We start from the raw sequence: 23,122 nt of genomic DNA on the forward strand, positions 1-23,122 counted from the left end.
TTTTAAAGTAAGGTCATGGGAATTTCCAATGACTTCAAAGAACTGGATGAAGAACAGTTTGGTTCAAAGGAAGCTGATGGGCACAGCAATTTGTTCATGATAACAATCTGGTTTAAAAAAAACCAAATAAACCCATATCCTATTTGGGGGGCGTTGCTGTTTGTTTTGTATTTAGATTTTTGGCATATTATTAAATGGTGCTTCTTTCTGACTCTTCTATGTGTTACTTAATATTTTCAAAAATAGATCTTTGTAAGCTGTGAGACACTATGTACCGCCTGATCCTATTTCTGTAAAATAATAATGACGTGTACGTATTTGCATACATGAGGATGTGGAAAGTTACATTTGGCTAAAGAGTTGCCTCTGCATGGTTGAAATTAGAAATGCTGTTTATTTCACTTATTTATTTCAGTACACAGTAAAGAAAATTCCAGGGGTATAGAGGGGTGTACAGTGAAGAGGAAGTTTACCTCTTACAATTGTTCTCCTGTTCACTCCCCAGAGAAACAATGTTAACTGTATCTTACCTGAAAATTCTTCTTATACACAATCGTGTGTGTGCGCTTATATATAAATTTACTTATATAATTATGGGTATTCTTCATGTTCTTTTTCCATATCCCAGTTTTCTGATTTTTTGATGAAGATACATTCTTCTCTTTTTTTTTTGAAGATACATTATTCTTTAATAGAAAATTTTAAATGGTCCAGAAGGTTTGGGGGCATGAAAGGTAGTGCATTCCTTCATTTTCATGTCAATGATGTCTGCTCTACCTGTGCTTACTTGGCAATCTCTTTCATGATGCTTTAAAATTTGTAAATTGTTTAAAATTTGATGTTTTGAACCACAATCTAACATTTTGACACAATTTTTGTACTTTTTGCGTTCTGTATATACAGTCTGTATGCCTGCTGTCTTCAACCAATGACCTAGTATAAAGCATAATGGCTTTTGGGTTTCAGTTTTTACTTTTTGCTATCGTGAACAACACAGAAAGAGCAAAATGAGGTCTTTCTGGGGAAACTGAAAGAATTCTGAAAAACAAAGAAGTGCTTAGAGGCAAAACGGATTAGAAAACCACTCCTTGGTATATCAGAATGAATGCATGTCACTGGATGATGATGATGATGGTGACGATGGATATTTATTTTTTGACCAAATTGTCATTCATCACCATTGCTTTTGACCAAACTGTTCGCTCCCTTTTCTGACAGTCACAGAGCTGGGAGTATAGGCATGTTGTTGGAGAGCCGAACCAAAAGTAGAAACATCCACCCGTCCTCCAATGACACCATAAGTGCTTTGTGCCTCGTGCCAGGCGCCCACCCCTCAATAGGCTGTAAGAGCAACTTGCCACCATCCCTTCCACTCCCAAACAACTCTTCTCTCCTAGGGTGACAGTGGTGGGCCTCTGGTTTGCCAGAAAAAACCCAGCACAAGCAAATGGTACCAGCTGGGCATTGTCAGCTGGGGAGTGGGCTGTGGCCGGAAGAGACTGCCTGGAGTATACACGAAGGTGTCTAGTTATCTGTCATGGATTGAGAAGGAGACCAAGCTGTCAGAAAGGCCCTACAAGCATGAACCGGACTCCGGGGACAGTTTGCTTCTATCACCCTGGGCCATCTTGCTACTGTATTTTGTGATGTTTCTATTATCCCCGTGATTAAACACTGCATTGCCTCACAACCAAGTGTCCTTCTCAGTCTGTGGAGTAAGGTCAAGGGTGGGGTGCAGGTTGCAAGGAGGGATTCTCATACGAAATAGCTGTGCCTGAAATAATCATATACTTATAGGAGCACTTAAAATATACCTGGGACCCACTCAAAGGCCTATGGTTCCCCTGGGACTCAGAGGCAGGTCACCAACTTCAGCTTGCGGCCTCTCCAAAGGTTTGGATGGAGCATCTTTCCACAGGGGCGGGGGTATGCCAAGGATCTCTGAAACAGAAGGCCTATTCTCTTCCTCTCCCACAAGCAGGTATCTTCCACAGCTTCTTTCATTTTCCATTTCTTTTGCTCCTGCAATGAGAAACATTCCAGCTCCTCGATTCCCCTTCATTTGTAAGCTCATCCCTGAGACCTGCAGACTTGGTCCCTAGAAAGGTCCTTGTTCTTAACCTTCCTTTGCTTCTACCTGGTTCAGAGCCCCAGTAAATGCTGCTTTTGGCTCTCAGAGACCATGAGTAACAGTGCTGAGATCCAGGATCAGGAAATCACTGACGTAGAAATGTCCTAGAGATGAGGTGCGAAAGAAACACACGGCTTACTGGTTTTGTTGTTGTTGTTGTTATTGAGTTGTATGAGCTATTTGTGTATTTTGGAAATTACGCCCTTGTCGGTCCAATCAAAAAATGGGCAGAAGACCTAAATAGATACGTCTCCAAAGAAGACATACAGATGGCCAACAGGCACGTGAAATGACGCTCAACATCACTAATTCTTAGAGAAATGCAAATCAAAACTACAATGGGGTATGACCTCACACCAGTCAGAATGGCCATCATTAAAAAGTTTACAAATAACAAACGCTGGAGAGGGTGTGGAGAAAAGGGAAGCCTCCCACACTGCTGGTGGGAGTGTAAATTGATACAGCCACTCTGGAAAACCGTATGGAGGTTCCTCGAAAAACTAAAAATAGAACTACCATGTGACCCTGCAATCCCACTCCTGGGCATATGTCTGGAGAAATCTCTAATTCGAAAAGATGCATGCACCCCTATGTTCATAGCAGCACTATTCACAATAGCCAAGACATGGAAGCGACCTAAATGTCCATCAACTGATGAATAGATAAAGAAGATGTGTGGGGGGGGGTCTGTGTGTGTGTGTGTGTGTGTGTGTGTGTGTGTGTGTATATATATATATATATGTGTATATATATATATAAATATTACTTAGCCATAAAAAAATGAAATAATGCCATTTGCAACAGCATGGATGGCCTAGAAATGACCATACTAAGTGAAGTAAATCAGAAAGAGAAAGACAAATACCATATGATATCACTTACATGCGGAATCTAAAATATGGCACAAATGAACTTATTTACAAAACAGAAACAGACTCACAGACATAGAGAACAAACTTAACGGTTACCAAAGGGAAAGGGGGTGGGGGAGGGATAAATCAGAATAAAATTTTTTAATCCTATTAACATGTCCTTAGAAGACTCTGCATGGTCTGGCTCTTCCTACCTCTCTGAGATACTTCTCCCCACTACCTTCCTCTTTCACACTATTCCAGCCCCACTGGCCTTTCTGTTTCTCAAACACCACAAAATCCCCCCTGTCTTGGGCCATTTATACTTCCTGGTCCTTGTAGTTGGAAAGCTTTTCCTTCAAGCACCTTCAAGTGGGGATGCCGACAGTGATTAGGGATAGCTACTCCACTTAAGTATTCTTGATGTGTTTAGGGCACAGCAGAATTCCAAGAGGGAAAAGAAAGAAATGGGCTATATCCAGGGGGAACCATGTCTTATTTCTTAGTCCATCTCCTGCCCCCAGAGCTCCGCTCTCCTCTCCCAACTCGTGTGTCCATTTCTCCTTTGCATCATTCAGATCATTCGGTTCTCAACTTACGTGTCGTGTCACCACCTCACGGACCTCACCGCTTCACCACCTCCCCTGACCAGCGTGGCTAACACAGCTCTGAATACAACTCCACAGCACCCAGACACAACTTAACATCTTACCCTATTCATCATCTTCCTATCATTTCTCAGGACCAGCAATTATCTTACTTATTCATGGGTTTACTTGTTTATTGTGTACTTCCCCCACCCCTGGTCTTGAATATAAAGACTCTTAAGGGCATGGATTCCATGTGTCTGTTCTCTAGAATAGCCCCTGATGTGATGGTTGTAATAGGCGTGTTGAAAACAGCTATTATTACTAAAGTTGCAAGGAGCTAGAGGTGGACCTGTTTTCTAAAGATTTCAATCAGATCTCCCATTTGGGGGAAAATGATTCTTAAGACTTTTTCCCTCATAAGCTCTTTGAGAGCTCTAAAATTTATCTTACAATACTTAGAAATATCCTACCTAAACAAGTAACAGACAGATGAGATATCAGACAGTTTGTATTATTAGACTGTAGACTTTTATTAGAACAAGCATTTCTCATAGCTGTGAGCAAAGCGTTAAAATTCATCAAGCTAACTCACACCTTTTCTCTGCCACAAGGAGGGCCGAAAAGAGTGAGAAAGCCCTTTACACAAATATAGGATCAGCTGAGCAAAGTATTTCAGTGAACGACTCATTGTGGCTACAAATGTTTGCAGATTTGAAGGCACTGGAGGGCAGGAGGGCTTGCGAGGTGGGACAGGGCACAGATAAAGGATGCCCTATCTCCTCCGACAACCTCCCAGCTTGGTTCCCTAGCATCCACGGCAGGCACCCAGGCACAAGAAGGGTGAACACTGATTATTCACTATTCTCATTCAGACAGCAAATGATCCAAAAGATTTCACAGCTCTCCTCCCACCATAACTTATCAGAAGATAAATTACACGTTATCAACCTGCCACTGCACTTCCTGTAAATTATACCTCAGTAAACCAGATTTTTATGAATGCCTTTGTGTACTTCAAAAAGCAACTGATGTGACTGAACCACAAAAGAACTGCCCGATTTGTTGGAAGCATTTTTGCTGTGACCTCAAGGGCTGACCATGTGGGAAGAAATTACTTTTTAATACCCAGCGGGCAGGACACTCCGGTGCCCCCGAGGCCACAGTACCCATTGGGGATCTTGCTCAGGTACTGCTGGTGGTAATCCTCCGCGTAGTAGAAAGTCTGTCCCTCCCGGATGTCAGTGGTGATCAGGCCAAAGCCGTGCTCTGACAGAACCTGTGGAGGGAAAGGCGCCATCAGGACCCGAAGCGCAGGGATCCTGGGAAGGAGGAGGGCCAGGAGGTCAGGATGGGAGGGGAGACACGTGGCTGGGGGTGTGCAGTGGTCCTTGGGGCCCGGGCTCGGCCACTTCCCTGCTGGGTTATTCTGGGCAACCATCTCCCTTCGTGGGCCCCAAGGCGCTGGGGTCTGAAATCCGGGTTGGGTTTGATTGGGTTTGGTTCTGACTGTAAGTTATGCTCTACCCTCCATACCACCTCTGCCCCCGTGGGTGTGGGGAGCCCTGGTTTGGGCCCTGTGGGTCTGTGTGAAGCCACCCTGTTTCCAGGGGAAGCAGCAGGGCCGTGTGGCTTCCCGGCTGCCCGGGGGCGGCTGGGGTCCCTGAGGGGATGCGCGCCCGGCTGCGGTGAGAGGGGATGGCAGGGCAGGAGGGGGCGGGGAGGCTGCAGCCGCACCCAGCGCCGACCCCTCTGCCCCCTCACAGGCTGGACGGAGGATCCCCCTCGCCGGCTGTGGCTCTGGGCAGCAGGGACCCTGCCAGGATGCCCTGGAGGGCAGGGGCCACCTGGGGTCCGGGCTCTGCCACTCCAGCCTGGAGCCTCTGGGCAGTGAGGGCAGGGGAGGACGTGGCCTGAGGGCCTGGTCGGCTCCTCACCACCCTCTGTGACCCAGTTTAAGGCCTGGTGGCATCTGCTGCCAGGCAAGGAACACATGTAAACACCAGTGGGGGAGGAGAGCGGAGCTATTTGGGGCAGGAGACGGATGAAGAACTAGTCATTGTTCCCCGTGGATCTTAGCCCGTTTCCTTTCCCTTTTGGATTTCAGCTGTGCCCTAATTCTTTCCCGGTACAGGCTGCTCAGAGTATCTGAGTGCAAAGCAGCAGAGACTCGACCCGGGTTCACTGATTCCATTTTGGACAGGGGTGCGCAGCTGAGCCCCAACTTGTGTTTTCATGACGGAACTGACCAGGCTCTGACTGTCGTTGGTCCATTTAAGATGAAGTCCTCAAATCGGCACAGCACAGGGAATCCAATTTAATACTCAGCACGAGTCACTGATTTTCCCTGAGAACCTTCACCTTCTTCCTGAATCTCCTCCCAGCCCTCTGAGCCAGAATGAGGTTGACTGCGGATCTGACGCCAGGCAGGCCCAGGAGGGGTAAAGGAAGGATCCTCACTAAGGCGGGCAGGTTGGACCCCGCAGCTCAGAGGCGGCCAGTTTCTTTACAAGGGTTAGAAAGGAGAATGGGGAGCCATTCTGACTTCAGTTTTGACAGTTTTTTGTAAGCGAGCAATTATCGAGGGTTTACCACATGCCACGCTCTGGGTTAACTCCAGCCTCACAGCAGCCGTCTGAAGGAAGTATTGATGCTGTTATTATTGTCCATATTTAAAAGTCTGTGTCCGATACTGCGTCTTGGCCCCTGACATCCTCGGCTCGCCCTGCTATTGCATTGGCTGCAAGCTGGGAAACTGCATTTGCCACATCTCACCGCCAGCCGCGCCCCGGTTTAGATCCCACTGACGGGAGAAGGGCACGTGACAGCTGGCGGGTAAATCCACGGAGAAGCTGTTATCGGCCAGGTGCAGCTGTGGGGACGGGCACGAGCACGGCAGAGAGCAGACCTGGGGCTCTGACAGCTGCCCCTGAGAATCATTCACTCCCGTGCTGCGGGCAGTCAAAGCCATCGCAATGATTTCCAGCCACTTCTGTAACTTCTGGGCACCCTGAAATCCAGAGGTGCTGTTCCCTGACCTTCACTCCAACAGCCTTTCAAATGATTCTGGAAGCACCAAATTCCCTTTGTGAAACCCGCCCCGCTTAAAATATCTCCAACACTTTCTGTTTCTGTGATGAACCGCGATGAACATGGCGTTTAGTGCCAGGAATGTTTTCCGGAACCAGAACCTGCGTGAGCACGAGGACCCGGGACTGGTTAACTGTCTGGTCAGACTTCGATTCGGGAGTGACCTCATCCCGGCGAGTCCTCTCCGCGGGCCTCCTCCCCACTCGCCGCCCTCCCGCCTGCCCGCATCTGTCTCCCTCACAAACGGCCATCCTCCTGGTACGAACAAGGACGGCCTTCCCGAGGCCCTGGAGGCCGCAGCCGCCGTCTCCAGAAGCTTCTTTTCCCCGAGGCAGGGAGGCCGGCGCCAGTGGGCGCTATTGCCCGGCTCCCCTCCCCCTCTCACGCCGGCTCCGAGCGACCCCTGCCCACGACCACCCCAGGGCAGCATCCTTCCGGGAGCAGCGGGAAGGGAGGTGTGGGGAGGGGGCGTGCAGTACCAGGCTCCACCACCAGATGGCAGGAAAAACCGAGACTAAAAAGCGATGAAAACCCGCAGGAGACAGACCCACACGCTGCCCTCTTGCACCTCCCATTAGGCTGGGACATTCTGGCCACGTCTGCTCTGCGGTGGACGTCGCCCCCGTGCACTGGGCCAGCAGCCTCCAGGCTGAGGCCTCACTTAGCACGGGGCTGTCCTCAACCTCGCTCTGAAACTGGGGAAGGGGGGACAAAAGCGCCCAAAAGAAACTGGATGTAAAACAGAGGAAGTGGGAAAACGAAAACCCTATCTTGTCTCTATTTCCCTCCTTCCCAGAGCCCCGGCCCTCTGCTTCCTCACTGGCATCCGGAGACACACACACGCACACACACACCCTAGAGCTGCTGGGAGAGCCGGATGCTGGTAAGAGCTCCTCCTTAAACCCTGATCCCTGGGAGAACCTGCAGGCCCTTCCCTCTTCCTGCTGGGTCCCACCCCACCTCCTCAGCCTCACTCCCTCCCCATTTTCTAGCTCTTTTCTTTCCCTCTCTGTGTACTATTTTCTTGGGTCGTGTTGACCCCTACATATTTCCTGAACATTCCATTCCCTTGTGACCTCCTTAGAATGTTCCCTCTTCTCTATGGCACGAACTCCTACCCACCTCTCAGGACCCAGGTCAAATGTCCCCACCTGTATAAAACCTTTCCTGATTCATTAGGGCTGAAGTTACTCCATCTTCTAGGCTCCCACAACACTACCACCCCTTATGGCGCTTGAGACATCGCATCGTAATTATCCACTTCCCCTCCCCTCTGGCATTACAAGTGCTGGACCGCGTGCTCCTTGACAGTATGGACTGTCTTGTTTCTCTACCTCATCTCAGTGCTTAATGTATCAACATAAGAAACGAGTGAACGAGTCTTGGGGATCTCCTGGCGCTCCTCTTAACCTTCGGGTTTCCATCTGTGTCCCTGCTGCTGCCTCAAGCCAAAGCACCTCCTTGGGGACCTGGGAAGGACCTGGGAAGGAGCAGCGAGGAGGAGCTCGGGGACCAGGAAGCTGAGTCTGTCCGTCACTTGCCTTGTCACAGACTCTCGGCCAGTTCCCCAGGACGGGTTTACTCTTTAGACCATGCGTTGCAGCGGCCGTGTCCGTGGAGAGACAGCCAATCATCTTCCACAGACGGATGGCCTCAGCATCACCTGCAGCTCCTGAAAAAGCCCTTTCACTCTTTGGGGGCGGGGGTGACTGAGGTGATGGCGGAGCAGCAGGAGGTGGGCGATGAAGACCGGGTTACAGATGGTCCCTCTGGCCCCCAAAGTCCAGTGGTCAATCTGGCCTCATGCCCAAGCTGTGCTGGTGTTGATGGGTGCACCTCAGTCTCCAGACCCTTCTCCTACAGCATCTCCGTACGCCAGGTCCCCAATCAGTTACTGGGGGTGTCATAAGTAATTTGTGACTGATAACGGCTGTGTCGTTGTTTGTAGCTTACTTTTCCTTCATGAATTAGGGCAGATGGAAGGCTACCCCAATCCTCGCATCATTCCCGCTCACCTGCCCACTCGTGTGGGAGGGAAGGGAGTGTCAGGAGAGCTGGAACATGTGTGGCCTCCCCCATCGTCCACGACAGGGACCACACCGATGATAGGCCAGTCCTGATTATAGAAATGATGAATCACATCACCCACAGAGGTTCCTGGTATCTTATAAAAAGGAAGCTGTACCCATGAGAGTGGGCTGCCCATAGGAAAATCATGGCAGATAAAGAGCTGAAAGCAGCTGCAGCAAACGCTCTGGCCTCAAGCACAGCCAACCTCTCAGGATGCATCCCTGGGGGCCCCCAGGCTAGCGGGCCCTACCTCCAGACCGGGCTGACGTCGCCCCAGGAGACTCTGTGTTCTTCCTTCAGACTCTACAGAGCCACCTTTGAAACGGAGTGCAGAGCGTGAGGTCAAAGAGACCCCCGCAGATGGCCCAAACCCCCGTCACATGCCTCCAGGAAACACCCTCTCTCGCTGGTCAAACCCCAGGCCCAACTCATCCTTCGTCACTCCAGGCTCCAGGGCTGTTCACCCACTGCCACTCAGACAGGCAGCCCTCCACGCCCGCTTGCTCTGCTCGGTTCCTCACCAGGACCAGCCCCCGAGGAGGAGTTACCGGGCCTAACTGCCCCCCACCCCCGGCCCTCATTTTTCTACCTTCCACTCTTGTTGACGCCAAAACAGTTATCTAGAGCTCCTTGTTTGTTGCATTTTATTTTTATTTTTACTTTTTTTGCTGATTTTTAAGAAGGAAGTTAAGTGGGGTCTAACGTGAAATAACGCACATCAGTGTGACACCTGGCTCAGGATCTCTTGTGGGAGGGGTGCCTAGTGGAACTGATCAGATGCTTTTCTCACAGACTCTTACCTCACCCTTTTCTTAGATGACCCCAGGAAGCCTCCTATGCCTTTATTCTCTTACCATTTTCTTCCCGGAAGCAGCTTTTCTATCTGTAAAATGGGCACAATACTTCCCTCAATGTGCTATGATGAGAGTCCAAGATGGCGCAGAGCATCCTGGCACATTCTGACTACGTGGTAGTCCTGACCTACTTTCCCATCAATGCCCACCCTGGGGGAAAGGAGCCCACCATCTTGCCCTCCTTAGGCAGGCCTCCATCTCCACCCGCGGGCACGCCCTACTTCTACAGCTGCACAGCCCATCTCTGTGGAGCAGGAAAAAGAGGTGGGGGGTCAATAAGCTGGGGCAGAGCTCCCAGCTCCCAAGCGGTGTCTCCAGCCCCAGCCTGTGGAAGAGGTGGCCAGGCCGTTCCCTTACAGATGTTCTGCCAGCGGGAGTGTCCTGGGCCCAACCCACCCTTCCAGGGCTGCCGGCAGGAAGCCTTTCTTTTAATAAAATTAATGAACACGTGACCTTTCTGCTTACTGCAACCCGCTAACAAGCTCACTGTTAGCGTCGCTGAGATTCTCCAGGTGCCCAGGGATACTCAGCGTATTGCATGGAAACGACAGACTCTGAGGCCACCCTGAATGTTGCCTGGAGGCCACAGCAGTGCAGGCCGCGCTGGAGCACCAACAGGTAGGGCGAGAAGTGTATCAGGGCAGAGAAGCAGCCTCAATCCCAAGTCCTTATGTTCGTCCTGAACTGCAGTGTCTCCAAAGGGCCTCCGCACGCTCCGTAGTCCACGCGAGGCTTTCACTGACTGAAGAGGGGAGAATTATCCTCTTATTTCTCAGCGCAGGACACCAAGGCGCAGGCAGAGAGGAGGCTTGCCCAGAGCCACTCATCAGTGACAGGACGAGAACCCGTCCCCTGACTATTTCCAGCACTGCTACACAACCACCGTGGCCAGATGAAGGAGCTACCCTCCCCTTAGAGAGGGACAGGTCACTATTTCAAAAGATCCAAAAGAGACCTAGACACCTATATTTGGATCATACTCTCCCCACCCTGCTCACATCCCTGGAACTCAAAACATGTGACATATTTCTTGGTCATCTCACTGACTTTCTTTAAAATTGTGGGAAAATGCACATAAACTTCAAATTCTCCATCTTAACCATTTTCAGGTGTTCAGTTCAGTAGTGTTTTGTACATTCACATTGTTGCGTGACTAGTCTCCAGAACTTTTTATCTTGCAAAACTAAAATTCTGTCCCCATTAAATAACAACTCCCCATTCCTCCCTCCCCACTGTTCCTCATACCCACCATTTTACTTTTTGTCTCTGTAAATCTGACTATTTTAGGTACTCATAAATGGAATCCTAAAGTGTTTGTCCTTTTGTGACTGGCTTCTTTCACTCAGCATAATGTCCTTGAGGTTCATCCATGTTGTAGCCTGTGTCAGAATTTCCTTCCTTTTCAAGGCTGAATAATATTCTGTTGTATGTATGTATCACATTTTGTTTACGCCTTCATCCATCAATGGACACTTGGTTGCTTCTCATCGCTTTTTTTTAGCTGTCAAATAACACAGCTTGCTGCATGACAAGCCCACCCCATGACAGTTACACAGATCCTTCCTGGCTTGTTTTTATCAGTTGCCTGCTGTTTTGACGTTAATCTCCTCCAAGGAAGTGCAAAAGGAGTTCAACAGTAAAAAGACTTGCTGCAAACATGTGGTTTGGTTATTCTTTATCTTGTCCCACCTCGACTGATGCCACCTATCAATGACTGCATTGTAAAGACGGAGGGCCAATCAGAGAGCTCCTCTAAGGCCCCCTGATAGACAGCTGGCATTGCCTGCCTCCCATCCACTCAGAGGGATAAATGACCCCCCACAAAATACTGAGTTCCACAAACTTTCCAAGTATCACCTGATTCCAAGAGATGGCAGAAGACCTACTCGAAGTGTCAGGAAAGCAGAGTTTGCATGTTAAATGCTAGGCTCCACATTGATTTTCTGATGGATGTCAGAGGAGGGGCTTGCAGGGCCCTCCAAAGGGGCAGACGCAAGCTTAGGATGCCCTGTCTTTCATTTTCTCATTTCATCATGCTAGGAATCCTGTAGGGGTGGGGGAATAGTTATTCTGACTCCACCCACAAGGAAACTCAAAGAGGTTAAGAATCACGCTCAAATTCATGTGCCTGGAGAGTTGGTGGTGGGTCTGGGATAAGAATCCAGATCTGTCTGGCTCTGGATTTCATGCTCCTTCCCACATACATGCTGTCCCGGGAATTTGGAAATACAGGATGGGTGAGACCCCAGGGAGCTGAGTCTGCCCTGTCCTGCCACACACGTGTCTGAGGTACAGAAGGTCAGTATGAACCCACCAGGAACCTTGAGCTGGAACTCTACAGAGCAGGACAGGGAGGGGTGAGGGGGGTGGCTCTAGAGACACTGGCACACGTGTGTGTACACACATGTGTGGGTGAGGATGTATGCACACATTTGCATGTGAGTGTGTCCTCACACGTATGTGAATACAAGTGCACATGAGAATGCCAAGTGATATACATTCAACTCCCATGTTAGATGGAGTGACCTATGGACACCTTCTCTTTTCAGAAAATATATCATCATAAAAAAGAAACCCCAATTTATGATAGTGGATCTTAACATCTTGGGGGGCGGGTCATGGATTCCCTCGAGGATCTGATAAACACTATGGACATTCTTCCCACATAAACTCACGATCAAATATTTGCTTATAATTTCAAAGTATCCTATGACCCTCTGGAGTCCACCCGTGGGCCCTGTATTCAGAACCTTTGGACACAAAAAGTCATCACGGCAACTGCCCATCCCCCCTTCTTAGGGCGCTGGAACATGCCGGTGGCATGTCCAATGGGCAATGAGCATTTTCAAGACAGTTTGAAGGCCCAATGAGAAATGGCTCTGTTGACAATGAGAAAGTCACCAGGAAGGGAGAAGGTACCTGATGAGTTCAACCCTCATCAGATGCATATTTTTAAAAGCCTCATTAAGTCTGATCAAACCCCGTCTCCCCCACCCACCAAAAGAAATTAGCCTTACCTTAAGTGTTCGGTTTTTATGTAATTATTTGTAAAGTGTAAGTGTGTTTCATTTTATTTTATGATCATTTTTTAAAGATATTTTAATGGTAAGAAAGTAGTGTCCTAGAACTGAAATCCAGTTTATGATACTGAGTCCACAGGAAATTAGGGTTTGGTTTGGCTTTTAACAGATCAACCTGAGACTGCTGCCCCGAAGGCCAACCAGCTCTCCTTTAGAGGAAAAGGCTCCCGGCAGGACCCAAGAGACCCTGATGCTGGCCTGCACTCTGCCCTCTAGTGGCAGCAGGGAGCATATACAGGCACAGCCCCTTCTTGGTTCCTACTTTGCCCTTCTGAACTGAGGGCCCTTCAGTTCGTTCCAGATCTAACTCCATCGAATTCCGTGCTATGTTTCCATCCTGTGCGTGCATGCGTGCACACACACACACACACACACACACCCCACACACCCGTGCAGGTTTAATAAGCTCAGCCAATGCCAATGCCCAAGTCAGCAGTTTTATTCCATTGGCAGCTTCTGGCTGACCAGATTGCCATCAATCAAAACTTCGGAGAAAGGATATAAAGTGACTGGCATGGCTTTTAAATAAAACTACTCGAAAGAAAAACAGCATCTCTTCTGAGCTGAGCAGAGGCACGTGTGTTGGCAGCTCAGCACCATGCAACTGCAGTTGCGTGGGGAGCAGGTTTGCCACTGCCCACAGTGGTTCAGCTTCAGCCACAAGGAGGCGGTGGACAGGCTGCCCGCCTCCGGTGCCAGGGAGGACCCTGGGACAACAGGAGCTCCAGGCGCTGGGCCCATGGGCACCACCCCCTGCAACCCCTCAGTGGCCGTCAGCACTTGCAAGGGCGAGCAGGAGATCCTGGGACAGAGACGTGACACAGACGAGGAGGGTGCTCGATGGGGCTGAAGCTTCTATGAGGCCCAGTCAGAGCTGCACTGACCCTTCCCAGCTCCGTGAAACCATGGGAGGCACAGGAGACAGAGAGGTGACACAATTAGGTCTAATTTGGTCCATTTACCAAACCTGCTTATGCAAATGGTGGCCTCTGGATGGAAGGATTCTGGCTTCTTAGAACAGCTGCAGCATCCTGTGCTCTGTCCTTCCCCAGACTCTGCAGTTGTGTTGAGCTATTAATGACTTTCATTATTTACTCCTCTGTGTCCCCCTTGCCTGTGAGGTAAACCACAAGTGTCTGCTGGCTGGCAAAGAGGTTTTTCTTGGTTTGCAACACAAAATGATAGAGCTACGAGCCGAGTTCTGTCTCTGCAGAGAAGGGGACAGGGAAGGAGTTCGGTTTGGCCAGTAAGGATTCGAAGCTTTCCCCCTGGTCCTCAGAGTGCGGACGATGGGCCAGCAGCTTGTTCGAAATGCAAAATCTGGCTCCCTTCCCGGACCTACTGAATCAGGATCTGAGTTTTAAAACCGTCTCCAGGCGATCCACGTGCATGGATTTGAGAAACTGTGCTCTAGCAGACAAGCATGGCAGACTGCGTTCATGGTCACCGACATCCCTTGCCCTCCCTCTTGATGTCAGGTTGCCCGTGTGACCTGCTCTGATCACCAGGATGTGAGAGGAGGGGACTGACGTTCCTCCTGGGAAGAAACCGTCTGGCACCAGCATGAGTGTCGTGCTTCCCCTCTGCCACAGCAGCGGCACTGCTCCCAGCTGGCCCTGCTGTGAGGCAGTGACAATCTGGAGCAAGTCCCCACACGGAATACTTTATCTCCTCTATTACAGACCCGGGTTTTCCCTGGTGCGGGGTGTGATGCTGAAAGATCCGGGAAGGCAGGCACTGCTCACGCGAGCCAGTCGTGCAACTTCCCCGCAAATAAGTCTTTTTTAACTCTCCAATTTGACTTAATTAACTAATTTCAGCAACCATGGTGGGGCATTTGCTAGGCGCCATGTACTGTGCTAGACATTAGGGACAGAGAGGTGAATAAGACAACCTCTAAAGCAGGAATAATGACGGGCATGCGAGCAATCACACCCTAAGTGCCTACTATGTACGTAGCAGGTGCTTGTGAGGCCGGACTGAGGAAGAAAAGTTCCCTGCGTTCAAGGAGTTTATGGTTTAGGCAGGGAGTCAGGTCACATGATGAGGATGGGATGGCCTGAGGGTGCGGAGTGATGGCTGACAGGTGGCAAAATGGGAGCCGCGCCCACAGGCTGGGGAGTGCAGAGGACCACTGTCCAACATCAGGAGGTCAGAATTCTGCTAGAGGAGACAGGTCGTACCTGCACGTGAAGGCAGAGGGAATGTGCTGGAACACTGGAGGTGCAGACTCCACTGAGGCTGTGGAGGAAGGAAAGACCAGTCCAGCTGGGAAGAGGGCTCCTGAAGGAGGTGGATGCTGATGTGGGAAGCTCACGATGGTGGCTGTGAGGGCAGTGATGGGTCTGCTCCGAGTACCCGGAGGGCGGGGGTCATGAGGCATATTTGAGGGGTGCTGAAGGGCCTGGATGGGGAGCGGGCGAAAGCTGAAAGGGGCTCAGCTGAACAGCAGGAAGAGATGAAAGCGGATGGGGGGAGAGGCCTTTGGAGGCATCAAGTTTATGGCCTATTTTTCTGTTTGCTCCCATTTAAGGTAACCCAGCTACACACTTTCTGTCCATCCGCTGCCCTGCGATCACAGGGACACGTGGACACACTCTACAGGATTAGAGGAAGGCAAAGCCGGCAGATGCCTCTCAGTTCCATCTGCTTGGCCGCGGCCACGGCTTTAAGGCAAAGCGAGCCAAGGTGGGGACGATGGGAAGGAGGTGGCTACGGCTCATTTTTCCACGACTCAGTTGTCGTCCTTCACCTCCCCATACCTTATAACTTCCAAGCACCATTTCCTGGGGGCAAGAGGAACTGGGTCCTTCCTCATTTTCTACTGAGTGCCTTGAGAGGAGGAGCCCCGTGTCAGGCTGGGCTGGGTGGCAGCCCTGGCCTGGAAAGGAGGGGGGCTGAGCTGGGCACCCCAGCTGCAGGCCAGGGGGAGAGGCGCAGAGCTGTGTGGCTGAAACGTGCCACTGCCCGTTTGCTCTGGCTTCGGCAGCGGCTCCGGCAGCCACGAGGGGACCGACATCCGTCACACGTTCAAGGACTGCTGCTTTCCCTTGCCTTTGAGGTCTGCTGGTTTTGAAATGGAATTCAAGTGACTTTTCCTATACAAGGTTTCCTTTCATGGCTTTTAGTTTTACAGGAAATGCATCTCTCTCCCTCTCCCCCTCTCCTCTGAATATATCTCTAAGGGGTTATCATCTGCTTTTTCATATCTGAAATCAATTAACGACAACCTCTGTTTCTGTTATATCCTTAGCGTTTAGTATACAAAAGAATCCACTTGTCACTTTTCAAGGAAGCCAAGGACACTGGCTTTCACCTTGTGGATGAAATGCAGATTTCTTTAAAAGGAAAGATCCTTCATTCTGAAAGGCTGAATAGAAAAGAACTTAAAGCAAAATGCCAGCTGCTTAAGTTTAGAACATTGAGTTCAGCAAGGCAAAGGAACTTTCCTGAGTACCACCATCTCTCATTTGCGTATGAATTTCAGGGATTCAGAGCCTCAGGAAAGAATATTTGTCCCAGTGTGAACTGAACCATCCTGATTTGCCCAGGACCAGGGGCTTCTCAGGATGCGCGGCTGTCAGTGTTAGAACTAGGGAAGTCTGCGGTCAGTTGGGTTGGCTGGTCACCATGACTGTAAAATGGGTAAAGAGTTCCTGTCGATCACACCTCAAGCACTAGGCAGGTTGTTTCACCTGTCTGGGTCTGCGCCTCCGTTTCCCCAATTGTAAAACGAGAGGATTCAACTAGGACGTCACCCTTCTGTTACCCATGTTGTCTCTCTGAGCCATGTGTTCCAGAGCCTTTTCTAAACTGTGCTTCTTTTTTTTCAAATAACTATCTTATTGAGATATAGTCCACATACCATAATGTTCAGCCTTTTGAAGTTGACACTTCAGTGGTTTTTAGAATAGTCTCAGAGTTGTGACTATTTTTTTTTCATTTCCACTGCTCAGACTGGACAATTCTGATTCCAAGTAACCTAACTTTGTTCTTTCTTCCACCAACTCAGCACCTTTAGTGATTTTGTTTCTGCTTAAGTTATTGTACCTTTGAATTTTTATTTAGTTATATTTAATTCTGCAATTTCTATTTAGTTCTCTTTTTTAATGCAATTTCTATCTCCTTATTGATATTCTTTGTCGGTGAGCACTGTTCTCAGATTTTCCTTTCATTCTTCAGTCGTGGTTCCCTTTAGTTCTTTGAGTGTATTTACAATAGCTGATTTAAAGTCTTTGTCTAGTAAGTCTTACTTCTGTGTTTCTTTGTTTGTCCCATAATTTCTTCTTGAAAACTGGGCATCTTAAATAATATAGTGGTAACTGAAAATCAGACTACCCTCCCCCTCAGTTTGTTGCTGTAGCTGCTGTTCATTTGTTCACTGACTTCTTGGACAAGTTCTGTAAAGTGTGTGCTCCCTTTCATGTGTGTCACTGGTGTCTCTGCTTGGTCAGCTAATGATTGGGCACAGGGTTCCTTACCTATCGGGAAGCAACGAGACTTCTACCCTTTGGCCCTCTGTGTGTTGGAGCAAACACAGCTTCAATGCTACAGTGGTTTTTAACTCTGCCTTTTCTCTCTCTCTTTACTTGTGCAGGGCTTTTTGGGTTTTTTTGGCTGCACGGCAGGGCTTGTGGGATCTTAGTTCACTGACCAGGGATTGAACCTGGGCCTAGCCATAACCCTAACCCTAACCCTAACCCGGGCCCCCCGGCAGTGAAAGCACCAAGTCCTAACCACTGGACCACCAGGGAATTCCCCTACCTGTGCAGGGCTTTGAGGTCAGCCAGAGGTGAGAGAGCAGGGCTTTCTCAGGTATATACATACTGCGGTCTGGCCATCCTTTCATCAACTGAAGGACATCTGGGTTGTTTCCAGTTTGGGGCTGTTATGAATAAAGCTGCTCTGAACATTCAGGTATCGGGCTTGTCTGAACTAAGTCTTAATTCTCTTAGGCAAAACCCTAGGAGTGGGACTGCTGGGGCATGTGACAAATGTACATTGAACTTGATAAGAAAGTTCCGGAGCGTTTTGCATTCCCACCAGCAATGTTTGAGAGTTCCTACTGCGCGCATCTTGTCGGCACCCGGTATTGCCATTATTTTTTAATTTAGCCCTTCTAACTGGTGTGTAGCAGTCTTTCAGGGTGGTTGTAACTGGCATTTCCCTAATGACTAATAATGTCAAGCATCTTTTAATGTTCTTATTTGCCTTCTGTATATCTTCTGTGGTGAAGTGTCTGTTCAGATCTTTTACCCATTTTTAAATTGATTTACTTGTTGTTATTCTTGAGTTTTGAGAATATATATTCTAAAGTTGCATTTTGATTTCAAAGGCACAACCCCTACCCTGAAACTCTATGTTTCCCATGAGCATCTTGGCTCCACATCTGTAACATATTGTTTCATATTTTATATTGTATATAATGTCTGTATCTCTCTCTACACACACACACACACACACACACACACACACACACATATAGCATCTTAAGCAATTTTCTTTTTCAATTTAGTTCAAGAAACATTTATTGTGTCCCTATGAAGGCACCATACAAGGTACCAGGGAACCAGAATTGACTAGCATATGGTCCCAGAAACTGGTGAACTTTAGTTTTTAAGAAACGTGGTCTTAAGTTGGATTAAATTGAGAAATACATAAGAATGACTGCATGTAATACATCAGCTTTTTGTGTATAAAATTAATTATTTGTTCAGACAAACAGTTGAAACATGTTTATTATGACTTTATAGAGGCCACTAATTCTCATTAGAAAATCCTTTCTTTATTTATGGTCAGAAGTATTCCTCATATAGTCCCTTGCCTAAAGTAGCACATATTGTGAAAGAATGCACTTTGCATTAAAAGATTTCTACTGCAATTTTAAACGAATGCTTCAGTATTCTGAGCTCATGAAATGCGATGAAAGCCAAGTCATGTTCTCTTCAAAGACAAAAGTACACCAACTCTGCACATCTTAGCACACACCCTTTCCCTGCCGAGGAGTGGTGTCCACAGAGCAGCTCAGAAAAATGTTTCACGTAATTGCAGTACAACTGTCTATCTGCAGAACCACTGCAAGAATCTTCTCGAACACAGAGAAAATTAACTTTCAACAGTAACTTAAAAGGCAATTGTGATTTCTTAAAATCCTCTTACACTGAGTTTAAAAAATGAGACTTAGCAACTTTATTGTTTTTTTATTCACTGATTAAGACAATAAAAGTTGTGCTCATTTCAATATTAAGAAATTAAAACCTCCCTTGAGACTTCCTCTGCCCTGGAGCAGGTTACATCTGTCAACTGCAAACAGGCTGGCCAGCTTGCAAGCAGAAATTCTTCCTGGGGCTGCAATATGTATAACCTTGCACTGTATTGTCTAGGACTAAGAATGAAATGATTGGAATTTTTTTATTATCAAAGGAAACTAAAAATAGGACTATGAAGTAAAATAAAATCTCTAAGAGAAAATGCATTTAAGATCTATTTTGCTTTAATGCTTTCACTTCCAGCCTCACATGGTAGAGAATATATGATGATGCTAAATAAAGAAAGAAAAGAAGCTTTTGTTGGTTTCCTCTAAGGCTTAAAGCTGACACAGTGCAAGTCAATGGGAGGATGGCCCACAAAAGGCTGTTCCCTGTGATACTCTCAGTGTGCGGTCTAGGAGCTGTAGGTGACGAACCTGCGCTGCTTCCTAGTTTCAACTGCATCTCAACTTCTAAGCAGGCATCACTGGAGGACTCTTGCCTCTTCATTTCTTCTAATTGCTAATACAATCACAAAGGAACAAATGACACCCGAGTGGAGATAAGACGGAGGGGTCTGGATTAATGAAGATTCTCTATTCAGGTTGTTTAAGCTTCTTAGCAGTGAAGTACAGTCAGGGTTTTTTTTTTTTTTTTTTTTTTTGAAAGAAGAAAGGAAGGGAGAGAAGAAGGGAGAAAAGAAATGGGAACATAAAAAAGAAGGAATCTGAAATAGGCTATGGGTGTTCTTTGCCAAAGCATAATTTAAATTTTCTTCAAGGCTCAGAACCAGTGGGAGAACTGGAACTCTCTCAAGAGAAGATGGCAGGAACATAAGCTAATTATACAACTTCAATGTGGTAACACCACCATATAACCGGCACGTTTTCCGGTGAAGGCGATCTGAGCCCATGTAACCCGGAGGTAAGACAATGAAGACAACGGCGCTATATAGTTAAAGCAGTACTTTGTATCCCCAAGTATCAAAACTTCCTTACAGTATCTCAGGGGTTCTCAAGTAGATCATGTTTGTATAGATGTTAGTGACAAGACGGGTCTGAATTCTATTCCTGGCTCTACCAAACCACGTGACCTTGAGGCCTGGCCTTCTCTTCTGCAAAAGGGGGATAAGTGACCTCCCTCTCAGTGCTGTTTTGAGGAACAGATAAGATTACATATTGCATTCCAGCAGCCCTGCTCATACGGTGTTAGTTATTTTTTAAGATATTATGATCTTTTTGAGCCCTTGGAATGTCCCACTGCGGGAAGTGGCAGGGATTACACCCACAGAAGGTCAGAAAACCAGAGCCTACTAACTGAAGCCTCATTTCACCCTTGCCTGTTTTCCCAGACACATCCAATGAGTGGCTTCATGTTTTACATGCCATGCAGGTTTTCGGTACTTCGGAGGCTGCCTGGGGACCAGACTTGCCGCACCAGAGTCCTGGGGCTTGGTCCACACACGAGCGCTGGGTGTCGCAGCTGCACAGCCGTGCAGGACACTGGCAGTGCTCCTGGGGGAGAACCTGGACACAGTCCTCGGGGGATAATCTCTTTCCCTCTGATTTTCTCTATGAAGAAATATCTTGACTGAAGTCGATTAAGACCCCAGTGAAAATCCCGTGTTTCTGGCAGGCAAGGAAGAGAATGTGTGTGCAGGGAGAGCAGCAGAGGTGAAGAGGAGCTGAGAGCTGACGTCCCTTGAGCCCTTACTCTGTGCCAGGCACTGCCCTGCGTGCATCACGTGTGCCATCCTCGTGACGGCCCCTCTGACTCAGCACAGGGAGGTGGGGGGCCAGGATTCGAACCCAGGCAGACCGACCCCTGAGCCCCTGGTTCTTAACCGCTCACTGTGGCTGCCTTTTACCTAAAAAGTATTTCAGGTCCACTGACAATATACCTTGCCCACAGTGGAATATTTATATTATCTGTTTTCAACATGATGGAAAAAATTAACTTCATCTAAAAACTTGAATGTTTTTATTACATATTCCCCTTTGAATATCACTATAAGGATGTCAATTAAGACTGGTCCGGGTTAATGATCCTGAGAACCTCCGTTTTGATACTTCTCCTCCCAGAGCTGTGGCCATTTATCTCTGGCTTTTGATTCCTGTCATTAAACTAGTTCCCTGCTTGTGACAACACAGATTTTCTGCTGTGCTGCTGATCTCAGGATCACCCCTGAAACAAAGCTTGTCAGTGTGTCCACTGCTTCTGAGAAAGAATTTTATGTCTACTGGCTCTTCTTTACAATCCTATTAATCCACTGAGAAAATCTCTGCATCGACAGAGCAGCTTAAAGATTTAAGGGATCTGTGACAAAACTCCCAGTACTGATATCTGATCCGGATTCAGAATGCAATCATCATAGGAGGCAGAATAGGCATAAAATAGAAATGCAATGAACAAGTAAGAATTTTGATAAAAATACAAACCATCCTACACTCTGGGTATTGTGCTGTTTAGACCAAGAATGACTCACTCTCCATATTTCCTGGGATCCAGACCCTTCTCTTTACTTCCTTACTGAATCCTACCACGCACCCTCCCAGAGCTTCAGACACGGCACAGCCCAAACTGGAGCCATTCTTCTTCCTCTCCCAAAGCTGTTCGTCTTCTCCTGCTCCCTCTCTTTGTACACGACACAACCAGCCACCTATTCCCCAAGCCATACATCTCACTGCCATTGTCAACTCTCTCCTCGCTGATGTCTCCCAGCAAATCATATTCATAAAGCAAACCTTGACACTTCAATCTGAATGGTGCACGAGTCCACCCCATCCTCAGTGACACTTCTCAGGCTGGGCCATCACCAACCTTTGCCTCGACCGTTGCTATAGCTCCACATCTGGACCTGCTGACTGACGTCATGACCCTCAAATCTATCCCCAACCCTGACCAGGAGCCAAGGGGAGCTGAAGAAAGGCTGGGGGTGCTTCGTCAACCTCCACATTGTGAAATACATAACTCTGTCACATTCACAAACGACACAAAGAAAATGTCACATCTGACAAGGCAAGACTCAAGGCCGTCCTCAGCACAAATCTCACCTTGGTTCCTTGAACTGTATGTATTTCTAGGTGTTCTCAGTTTGCCACAAAAGTAGGTCCAAACAACATGTTTCAGAGGGATAAAGAAACGCCCCCCCTCTACGCTTCATAGAAATCAAAGGAACAAGCACGGAACAGGGGAGACACAGCTCACATGTGAAAAATAACACATTTTTTTTGTTTGGGAGTAAGATATCGGCTTGATTTATGCCAAGAGGGAAAAGTGGGTGCCTTGAAGATAAGTAAGCGAGGTATCGTTGCCAGTGCAGAGGGGACAGGGCCAACACACCCTGGGCTGTGCTGCCTCACATCTGCTGCCTGATGTTCCTGAGGTAAGTTCTAGACTGCCTGCTCTTGGGCCCCCCAGCGCTGCCTCTCCCCTTTCTGTGCTTTCTCTTCCTGTTAGGCTACCCCACTTACCTGCATGACCTGGCCAGGTCACCTATCCTGTCTGTACTTCAATTTTCTCATCTCTAAAATAAAAATGACAATATCACCTTGTAGAGGTGTTTGTTGGAAATTCACAAAACATCTCATTTTCCAGATGGATAACAGAGGCTCAGAGAGGTTAAGGAACTTGCCCAAGGTCACACAGCTAACAAGCTGCCATGACTGTTGGGTACCACACTCAGCCTGCCAGCTGGACTTTCTCTAGCTGCCCTGGCTGAGCTCATACAGTCCCTCTGTGCTATCCCTGCCCCACACAAATGGATGGGTCTTGCTTCTAGTTCCAGCCTGGCCTAGGCACCAGGCTGTTCCTGTCACTCCACAAAGAACTGGATACAGTGAAAATCATTAACATTTCTTCTCCATACCATGAAAACGCAGGGAACATGGGCCTTCATTTCTATTATATTATCTTGATTCTTTTCAGTTCACTAGAAATGCACTCGCTGCTGAGAGCCTTAACCACGGAAAACACTGTGAATAGCTCCTCTCTGTCACCCTCTGCCCCTCATGATGCATCCTGTACACGTGTACGAGCGTGTGTGTGTGTGTGTGTGTGTATGTGTGTATTTCCCTCAGAGCTCACCTTCAAATCGCGCCACTCCAGTCCCGTTCACATCATTCACTCCAGTGCCCTGATCGCCATCAGGTGGTAAAAGTCTGCTCTAAATAGTTATGGATATTGGGTCCTTGGCGTCCAAGTTCCAGCGA

General features: G+C 48.0%; 1 protein-coding gene across 6 annotated transcripts in view; it reads right to left on the reverse strand.

Moving 5' to 3' along the window:
• MSRA (methionine sulfoxide reductase A) overlaps positions 1–23,122 on the reverse strand; it is a 386,587-nt gene that overhangs the window by 3,947 nt on the left and 359,518 nt on the right. For 2 of the 6 annotated variants that reach the window (XR_005020264.1, XM_036854962.1), the window contains exons 6-7: positions 4,698–4,848; positions 1,815–2,022 (exon numbers count right to left, since the gene is read on the reverse strand). The exons of 1 other annotated variant lie outside the window; for it this stretch is intronic. Coding sequence is in view for 3 of the 5 variants with exons in the window: in XM_036854962.1 (XP_036710857.1) it covers positions 1,826–2,022; positions 4,698–4,848 (348 nt within the window). In the remaining 2 variants the exon portion in view is untranslated. Of the gene's footprint in view, positions 1–1,814; positions 2,023–2,121; positions 2,236–4,093; positions 4,849–23,122 lie in introns of those variants that run through there. 3 more of the 6 variants (XR_005020265.1, XM_036854963.1, XM_036854964.1) reach the window with 3 other exon arrangements.

This window comes from Balaenoptera musculus, chromosome 6 (genome assembly GCF_009873245.2).
Source record: "Balaenoptera musculus isolate JJ_BM4_2016_0621 chromosome 6, mBalMus1.pri.v3, whole genome shotgun sequence".
NCBI classification, from domain to species: domain Eukaryota; kingdom Metazoa; phylum Chordata; class Mammalia; order Artiodactyla; family Balaenopteridae; genus Balaenoptera; species Balaenoptera musculus.